Raw genomic sequence first — 10,540 nt, forward strand, 5'->3', positions numbered from 1 at the left:
TTCTACTGAGTAGTCCGAGCTTATTCTTATTGACTTTACTTTGTAGATGACTTTTCATTTATCCCTAGCCACTCTTAAGATTCTCTATCTTTGGTTTTAGCAAGTTTGATTATAATATGTCTTGGTGACTTTCTTTTGGGATCTACCTTATGTGGGGTTTGATCAGCATCTTGGATAGAAAACTTGTCATCTTTCACGATATCAGGGAAATTTTCTGACATTTACTGGAAAAATTGATTTTTTTTTTCTATACCATCATGAACCTTTTCCCCCCACAAAACATGTTTTATTACTTCTTCATGGTGAATCTCATTTGTAATTCATCTCTTGCTTACTCATCTAAGTCACAGCTGTCTGGTGAAGAATATCAGTCAACCAGCCTGGAAACATTTTTATAATAGCAGAGATGGAATGTAAAGGTAAGTACTTTTTTGTCCTCAGTAAAATACATTGTTTTTTGAAAGTTCCCCTTATGTTCCCCTTATCAAAAAATTAAAATGCAGTCTTCATAATTCAATAATATAAATTTTGGCCACCCAGAAGAGAAATCTAGTTTTAATTACATCATACCAATTCAATAATGCAAATTTTTCATCCAGAAGAAAAATTGCAGGAAAAAAAAACTGGCTAAAATGTGGCAAGTAGTAGATTTATGAAAATATGCAGTGTGGGGTATGAGTAGATGCATGATAAGCACAAACATGAAAAAATTAAATTGCTCCTGCTGGGGAATTTGAACCTAAGAAAATGCCACTGTTTAAAGGATCTTACATTTTCTAGCCAGGCATCTGTGATTTTACCACGTGCTCACAAAGGCTTCTTTTGGCTAGTCACATTAAGTATTCATTACAGAGAAGAGATGCTTGCTCTTGAAGGACCCCTTTCTTACAAATGATTGGAGAAAAATCTTCAGAGTTTGGGTACAGTTACAGCTGTTTTCTAAGAGTTTCATTTTCCTTCACAAGTGAATGTCTACTTCATTGGTCTGGAAATTGTACTCCATCTGCAAGATGGATCGTTTAGCTTCCTTGTGCGTCCTGGGGGACATGAACACAGCCCACAGATCTACCACTAGCTGACTGCCTGGTAAATATTTACTTATAAATTAGCGTGGGTGATAATTTATTAAGGTAATAAGCATAGATTACATTTAATGGCTTAGATGTAATATGTTATGAACATAGTATGTTTAGCTGAAGTGAATGTATATAATTACTAATATGATACCCAGATGTAACTCAGAAATTGTGAATTAGAGAGAGAGAGAGTTTGATCCAATTCAAGCCATGTATTACAGTACATCAGCACCACTTTGCTTAAGGGCTTCAGGGAGATTTCACAATGGCAAAGCAATATCATACAATTCACCCACACTATGTATTAGAAATTATTTGTTACATTTTCTTCTTTCCCCATTCTCTTCTGCCTCCATAAACTGACTCATTCTATTACTGAAGAACATTGTTTCTCTCTTGACAAGCATCATGGCATCAGAACTTCAGCTTCTGGAGTTGAGGTGCGTAATCTGTCAGCAGGGACACCATGACAGCCTGGGATGACATGACAAAGAAAGAGAAAAAAAGAAATGACTAAACATTAGCAACCATCTGCCTAGGGACCTAGGGAAGGGGAACTGGGTTGTAGTTTTGAAAGCCTATGGTTGAAATGTGTTTTCCCAAGGAAATGATAAGGGAGCAATTCTGAACTACTATTTATTTTTATTTTGGTAAAGAAAGGTAAAGAGAAATCAGGTTGACCTAAATAGATATACAAACACAGTGGTTCCTTAGGCCTCATTCCAGGACTTTTGGGTGGGAGAGTGGTAGCCTGATTGGATTTTCCAGTCATAAGTGAAACTTAGGTATTGGCTGCTTGTAGACAACATAACCCCTCCCACCCCAGTCCCTCATGTTTATACTCTGGTATGGTTACTTGCAAGGGGCCCTGGTGGTACAGTGGTTAAAGCGCTCGGCTGCTAACCGAAAGGTTGGCAGTTCAAACCCACCAGCTGCTCCAAAGTAGAAAGATGTGGAAGTCTGCTCCTGTAAAGGTTACAGCCTAGGAACCCCTATGGGGCAGTTCTACTCTGTCCTATGGGGTCACTATGAGTCTGAATCGACTTGATGGCAGTGGTTTTATTTTGGAAGGGAGAAAGTTACTTGCAAACTAGACAAGTTTAGGATAAATCAGACATAGAGTAATAAAAAGTAAATCATTTGGGCTAATGAATAATGTCTGCTCTCTGAATTTGGGTCTTCCTGAAAGAGACTAACTTTATAGCCTATAGTTTCCCCTTAGTCTATCAGCCACAAATGTTTTTTTTTTCATTTTTAACTCTCCCTAACTTCCACAATAATGGCAATAATAATAATACCAGAAACAATAATAACAAATATTTGTTGAGTGCTTACTAATGGAGCCCTGGTGGTGCAGTGGTTAAGAACTTGGCTGCTAACCAAAAGGTCAGCCACTCTTTGGAAACCCTGTGGGGCAGTTCTGCTATGTCCTGTAGGGTGGCTATGAGTGGGAATCGACTCGACAGCAATGGGTTTACTATGTACCAGGCAGAGTACTAAGTGCTCTACCATGCGCCAGTCAGTCAAGAAATAACTTGTCAGGCACTGTGCTACGTGCTGTGGTGAGCTGGGAGTAATGTTCCTGCGTTATCTCAGTGCAACAGCCTTCTAAGGTTGCCTCTATTATTATCCTATATAGATGAGGAAATCAGTCCTTGAGATGGCAGACAGTACAGAACTGGATTTGAATCTAGGTTTCTACTAACTCCATTCTTATGAGGTAGTAGGTTTATTGCCTCTCAGGTACTTGCTCTTAGCTTTCAACCAAACTGTACATGTATCTCTAACCTATATCAGAAGTGCATGCCTTATGTTTCAAAGGTGCTTACTGAATGTATTTATTGAACATTTATCACATGTCAGGCACTGTGCTGAGTGCTTTAAGTGCATCAGTATCCTTACCTACTGTCTGAGGTGGTAAGAGATAGAAAACACAGATGAGGACACTGAGACATAAGGAACTTTCAGTTGCCGAAATGACCTGAACTCAAAGGGACCTCCAAATCATCCACCTCAGAGACATAAAGAATGTAGCATGTATAGCACCACCTCCTTTCCAGTACCCATGGCAGGCATCACTTCTAATCAATTATGGCACTCTTTTTTTTCTGAGACCAGAGGCAGGCTCAGAATCCTGGACTCCAAGTAGCCTGCTGATGGGAATGAGAACCTAACATTAAAAATCATTTTCCAGCCCCCAGACTCTCTGCCAGCCCAGCACTAAAACCATTCCTCTTCAGTTAAAGATTAAACTGGACTATGGGACATAAAATGATACTCGTGAAGAGTGTCCTTCTTAGCTCAAGTAGATACATGAGATTAAATGGGCAGCTCCTGTCCGGAGGTGAGATGAGAAGGCAGAGAGGGACAGGAGCTGGCTGAATGGACATGGGAAATCAGGGGTGGAAGGAGGAATGTGCTGTAACAGTATAGGGAGAGCAATTAGGGTCACATAACAAGGTATGTATAAATTTTTGTATGAGAGACTAACTTGAATTGTAAACTTTCACTTAAAGTACAATAGAATAAAATTTAAAAAAAACATTCTCCATCTCTGTAGCTTGATCTGCTTATTTTACAGGTGGGAGAACTGAGACCTAGAGAGGTAATACTTATCCAAGATGACACAGCTGACTAGTATTAAAATCTTCTCACTCCCAGGGAAGTGTTTGTTCTAATTTAGACTCTCTACCTTCATTTTAACATGGTTATACCCCTTTTTTCTTTAAAAGATATTTTCCCTAATAAAAGTGGGTACCTCATGAGGGTGGGAGATGGAGAGATGGTGCATGGAAGATGAATGAAAAATGAGTGCGTGGAAAATTTGACTATGTATATATCTACGCATCCATCCAACTCTTTGTAAACATTTCAACCATGTCAATGTATTGTATATTTAAAAATTCTGAAATAAGATGAATTTTAAAACATTGTTTATAAGCTCCTTAAAAATCTATAACTGCAGAGTATCTCCATAAATGGTATTTTAGAAAGCTTTCTTTTAGTATTTTTCCCCCCTGCATTTCTACAAAGGACCTGTTTTAAAAAATTTAGGTTGATATATCTTTGTAACTTTGTCTTTTGATAAAAAACAGAGCTTGAGGAAATTTTTTTGCTATGCTTGTTCCTGAGGTATATAATTGGAGAGCTCATATTTTCTTTTTGGTCATCTAAATCTTTGCTACTCAGAATGTGGTTCACAGGACGACAGCACCTTAATCACCTGCATCACTTGGCACTTGTTAGAAATGCAGAATCTTGGACCCCATTTCAGACCTACTGACTCTTAATCTGTACTCTAACGAGATCCCTGTTGTTGCTGGGTGCTGTTGAGTCAATTCCAACTCATAGCAACCCTGTATTACAGGGTAGAACTGCCTCATAGGGTTTTCTAGGCTGTAATCTTTACAGGAGCAAATCGCCAGGTCTTTCTCCCTTGTTGCTGTTGTTGTGTGCCATCGAGTTGATTCTGACTCATACCAACTCTATATGACAGAACAGAACTGCCCCATAGGGTTCCCTAGGCTGTAATATTTATGGGAGCAGATCACCAGGTCTTCTCTCCCACAGAGCTGCTGTTGGGTTAGAACCACTGACCTCTTGGTTAGCAGCTGAGCACATAAACATTGCACCATCAGAACTCCTTACAAGATCTCTAGTTGACTCAAAGTCACATTAAAGTTTCAGAAGCACTGGTCTAGATGGCATGGGAACTCACATTTTGGCCAAAGGTATTGTCCTGGGGTGGCAAGCTAGAAAGGTACAGTTAAAAAAAATTATCCCTGATATTAGATAGGACAAAGTTAGGCCAGATAAACAATCTTCCATTGCAAAGCGAGTCATGATTGGCATTCAAAACAGCTATAGCAGAGCTTGAGCCACTGGAGGTCACTATATCAGATTAATAGTGAAGATGATGATGATTATAATAACAATATTTACAACATATTAGGCACAGTACTAAATGTTTTGCATGTTATTATTTCAATGCTCACAATAACCCTATCCCCATTTATAGATTAGTTAACTGATTAGCAGATACTCCTTTCTAGCTTGCTTTTCTCTACTCCAGAAGCTGAAAGCTAAAAACTACATTTCTCAGACTCCCGTTCAGGTAGCACCCAGCCCCTACCCACCACCCACCACCCACAACCACCCCGCCCCTGCACAAGCATGCCACTCAGGTGCATCTACTCAAGACCTAGCTGCATAAATCAACAACATGCAGTGGAAGCCACGCTCTGGAAGATTAGATCTTCTGGTCTATACGCAGGCGGAGGCATGTGGTTCAGCTGGGGCAGCTATAATGGAGTATCTGGCATCTAGTATCAAGGGCCTTAGGTACCAGACTGTGGGTAACTGTGTCGATGGTGTTTTGGCTACAAAAGAACCACAGTGTTGTTGGACAGTTGTCCTGCCTGTGTTGTCCCTGGCTGTGTAGTGTCCAAGAATGATTTGCTGCACCCTATCCCTCCACAGATTCTGGGAGCTCCTTAATGTCTTTTAATAAATCCCTTTTCGTTAATCTACCTACAGTGGACTCTTTGGTTTGTGACTAAGACTCTGGCTGGTAAAGTAATTGAGACCAGTTAAATCACTGAAAACTAAAAAATGGTGGAGCTAGATTATAGCCTGTGAGTATTCAGTTTTCCAAACAAGAAGGTAACATTTGGGATATTATAAATAGAGATTTAAGTTTAATATTTCGTAGAATGGCAGTGATTAAGATAAAACTAGTGGTTTAATCTTAAAGGGACCAGTACTTTTTAAGATTAGTTTTGCTGTGAGTTCTGGAAATGCTCTTTACCTAAAAACAAATGTATCTGTATAGCCAAAGTAAGGTAGAGCTAAAGCAATTATCTAGATAAGTCATAAAAGAAGGAATGAAAGGAGAAAAGAGAGGAGGAAGGAAATAACACTTTTGAATGCCCATTTTGTGAGACTTTTATAAGCAAGACCAAAGACATTCTAAAATAAGAATTACACAGCTTAAAATGATTGGCAGGCAATGGTGGCTAGTGCTCAGGCTGATGAAGGGCAGTAAAAAATTTGATAAAAATAGATTTATTTGGATGGGGATCGATTTTACTCCATTAAAGATACACCATAAATTCTAATGAACAATAATAATCTATATAAACTTTCTGGAAAAAAAAAGATAGATCCCATATGAGCAAAAAATATAGCTAGGTAATCTCTGTTGCTTTTTATTTATCAAAAGGCATGAACAACCAAGTTGGGACCACACAGAGAACTCCTACTTCTTTCTCCTCCATTCCTCGTTTCCTGCTTACCATGATTGTCCACTTTCTGTTTTCAGCCTCTGGAAACACCAGTGATTGTGGAGAATAAAACACTTCATCATCCACTTCTTCTGGTTTTCTGGGCAAGCAGTGTAAAAATGTCCAGTCAGAGGCAGCAACTTTAGCAGTCTAAAGAAGAGATGGGGATAAGACCATGTCATATTTATCTTCTCCAGTATGTAAAAGCACATATGGCCTGGGGTTAGAGACCAATACAAAGAGGGAGACAAAGGGGTAGAGTGAGGGTTTTGGCTTAAGGCAGCCAGGGAAAATTTACATTGTAGTTTCAACCTATGGAACTTAATGTTCATTTTTTTTGGGGGGGATCACTCCAAGTTAAACCACTAACTCAAACTTCTGGTATTCTGTCTAGTGGGACAGTGGGCATTTCAGTAATGAACTCTACTAGTATAATATGTGGCTGATAGCAAAAGTTGCTTTTATAAGATTGCATTATATTTTGAGCTTATCTCCAAATTGTGGTTTTTAGCACTTGAAGCATAGTCATTAGTTAGTACAATTTTGAAAACCAGCACTGAGATAAGAATGCATTAAAAAGGATTAAGAGCACTATGCACTGGATGTTTGACTCAAGGCAAATGTACCAGCAGTTTTCATTTTCTCCAACAGTTAATTCCTGAGAGTTACATTTCCCCAGCTATTAACATTGTTCTCTTACAAATTCAAAATTACATTCCCTCATACGTTCTTACCTCACAATTACTGCCTTTGGACTAAAATTTTATTTTACCTCCCACCTAGCTCTCAGTTCAGAACATTATGAGTTTCTAAAATATGGGCAAAGTGACATGGGAAAGAAGTAACATTTATACTAGTCATACATCAGTGAGATGACTGTTCTTCAAGCCTACAGTCCCAGTGCTGGAAAAATACCTAGAATTCGTCAAAGTAAGTCTGAGGTAAGCCAGGGGTAATTTAAAAGTTCTCCTTGAGATACAACAATTAGTCTTTATTCATCTGGAATAAGAGAGAAGGAAACCCAAAAATCAGAGAAAGAACTGGACTACAGGACTAATTGTCTACATGAACCACTGCCTCCTCTACCTTAAGACCAGAAGAACTAGATGGTGCCCAGCTATCACTACTGAATGTTCTGATCAGGAACACAATAGATACCTCCTGATAAAAAGGGAGAAAAATGTGAAACAGAACTTCAAATTTTTAAAGAATCCAGACTTACTGGACTTATTGAGGCTGGAGGAGTCACTTAGACTATGGCCCTGAGTTACTCTTCAAACTTCAAATTGAAACTGTCCCCTGAAGTCACCTTTAAGTAATAGTTTAGCCCAAAGAGTAAAGACTGTCACCATGGAGTATTGCATTTCTTTTAAATATATATATATAACCAAACGGTAAACAGCTGGCATAGATGAGAAAGCTGTGGGCAGGGAGATAAGTAAAAAGAAGTGAAACAACTAGAACAGAAATTATGAGAATGTTGACACAATGTGAATAATGTAACCAATGTCACTGATCATTATGTCTGAAACTGTGGAATGGAAGTGGGTTTTGCTGTGTATATTTTCACTAAAAATAAAATTTTAAAAAAAGCTCTCCTTGAAAATATATGCCACATATATGACAAAGGATTAGCCATAATATATTAAAAAAAAAAAAAACGATGCCGTCAAGTCGAATCTGACTCATAGGGACCCTACAGGACAGCGTAGAACTGCCCCATAGGGTTTCCAAGGAGCAGCTGGTGGATTCGAACTGTCAATCTTTTGGTTAGCATAGCAGCCGAGCTCTTAACTACTGTGCCACCAGGGTTCCATAATATATAAAGAGCTCCTAAAACGAATGAGAAAATTGACACATACACACATACAAAATAGAAAATGGGCAAACGATATGATTGCAATTTACAGAAAAAGAAATGGAAATAGACAATAAACATGAAAAGATACTTAACTTTACTAGCAATCAGGGAAATGAAAATTTTAAAAAGCATGAGATAGCATTTTTTCCTTCAGGTTTACAAAAATTAAAGATGTAAATAACTAAGACTGGGGAGAGTGTGGGGAAAGAACTCTAATACACAACTGTGGGATTATAAACTTTTAATCCTTTATGGATAGGCAATTTAGCAGCAACTCCCATATTTTAAAAAGTATACACTGCTTCACCCAGAAATTTTTCTTCCAGGGATCTATTCTACAGTAATACTTGCACAAAGAAATAAGTGTAAGGATATCCATTGCAGCATTGCTTGTAATTTGGATAACTGAAAATAACCTCATTTACCAATAGGGAATATTTCAGTAAATTATGGTCTACTCATACTTTGGAACACTATGTAGCCATTAAAAAGAATGAAAAATATTTAAATAAATGAACAAGAAAAATCTAAGATTTGTTTAGTGGAAAAAATAAGTCGCAATAATATGTTGAACCTTGTTTTTAGTTGTCCAACATACCATTTATAAAAAATAGTTGTGGAGTTCCGGCAAAATGGCGCTCTAGGCAGAAGCACCATGCCATCCCTCCACAGCAAACATCCGAAAAACTAAGCCGAACAGAGAATACAACAATCCTGAAACCCTAAAACATCAAATGAAGAGATAAAGACTTCCGCCAAGCACCAAACGGAGTGAGAAAACTGACAGACAACGGAGAGCAGGGAGAGATTCATGCAGCGGTGCCCTACCAGCTAATGCAGAGCAGATCCGCCATCTTGGAATCTATCGGAGACCAGCAAACAGGGGTACGAGACAGCAGCCTCACGGAGCGTCCAGCAGGAGACAAAACAACCGGGAATTTGCGATATATCTTTCCCACCCCCCACCCTTCTTCACCCCAACTCGGCCTCCTCTGCTTCCCGTGGCCACAATCTCTTGACCGGGAAACACTGGCTGCTTGGATTCCACACACCCGAATGGGCCGGCTCTCTGAGTGCCATTTGTTGACTGCGGGTGATGCTTTTTTCCACTTATTTTGATTTCTTCCTTACCTCTCACCAACTCCCCTTCCTTTCACTCAAATACCTGGCTTCGTGTGCCATCTTTGCTTTTTCCTGAGGGGCTGTGGAGCTCTGGTAATTTGTGATATATGATTTCCCACTCCCTACCCTTCTTCACCCACACTTGGCTCCCTCTGCTTCCCGCAGACACAGTCTCTTGTCCAAGAAACACCAGCCCGCCCTAGCGGGCTCTCTGAGTGCCATTTGTTGGCTGCTGGTGTTGCTTTTTTTTCTGCTTCTTTTGATTTTTTCCTTACCTCTCACCACCTCCCCCTTCTTTTGCTCAAATACCTGGCTTCGTGCGCCATCTTTGCTTCTTCCTGAGGGGCTATGGAGCTCCGTTCGAGTGTGGAGCTGCTTCCCGGTCTGGGCTGCCGTGCTGGTGGGATCCCAGGGCTTTTGTTCATTTGTTTGTTTTCTTTTCCTTTTCTTAAGTTGGGATCCCTTTCTGGCCAGGCGGTGCTGCATGCCAAGGAGACTTCCCCCTTGGCTTGCACAGCTGTGCAGAGGAATCCCTGAAGGCATTTCTTTCTTCATTGTTTTTTTTTCTGTTTTTTGGGAGGCTTTTCTTGTTTTTTTTTTTAATTAGTTTTGTTTCCTTTTCCCTCTTTTTCCCTTTTTGTCTTTCTTCAATGCTCAGTTTCTCATCTCTCTATATGTTCCTTCTCTTTCTGTTCCATGAATACCCAGTGTTGTATATCTCTATGCCTTCTAGCCAGGCTGTACTGCAACACCTGAGAGCGACTTCCCCAGACCTCATAGCTGCACCGGTGGGATCCCTAGGAACTTTGCAGTTCTTTAACCTTTCCAATTTTTATTTATTCATTCTTTTCTTTTCTTTTCTTCCTCTTCCCCTTTCTGTTTCTCTCTATTTCATAGTCTCTCATCTCTCCACTCCAACGGCAAGCTCCCCTAGCATTCTTTTTTATTTGTTTGTATGTTTTTGGCTCCTGTTCCTCTCTCATCTCTCCCATATCCATCTTAGCTCCACACATAAAATCTCCCCGCTACATCCTGCCTACCTGCACCGTGCAACTGACATTGCACCACCAAGCAGCACAGGTACGGCCTACTGGAACCTGCCCTGCACTGATTACCAACCCGCCCTGGTGGCTGTAGTGAGTGCCACAAACAACCCATCCCAGTAACTCCTCTTCAGCTAGACCTGCCCTGCTGTACCA

At 39.8% G+C, this 10,540-nt stretch overlaps 1 protein-coding gene across 1 annotated transcript in view; it reads right to left on the bottom strand.

Annotated features, from left to right (window-relative positions):
* Nucleotides 1–1,101: 1,101 nt before the first annotated feature.
* The window catches only part of OTC (ornithine transcarbamylase), a 99,470-nt gene continuing 90,031 nt past the window's right edge, over nt 1,102–10,540 (bottom strand). Inside the window, exons 9-10 of the mRNA XM_004376937.1 lie at nt 6,371–6,508; nt 1,102–1,550 (exon numbers count right to left, since the gene is read on the bottom strand). Coding sequence (XP_004376994.1) covers nt 1,491–1,550; nt 6,371–6,508 — 198 coding nt within the window. The 3' untranslated portion in view covers nt 1,102–1,490. The remainder of the gene's footprint in view (nt 1,551–6,370; nt 6,509–10,540) is intronic.

This window comes from Trichechus manatus, unplaced genomic scaffold (genome assembly GCF_000243295.1).
Source record: "Trichechus manatus latirostris isolate Lorelei unplaced genomic scaffold, TriManLat1.0 scaffold00046, whole genome shotgun sequence".
NCBI classification, from domain to species: domain Eukaryota; kingdom Metazoa; phylum Chordata; class Mammalia; order Sirenia; family Trichechidae; genus Trichechus; species Trichechus manatus.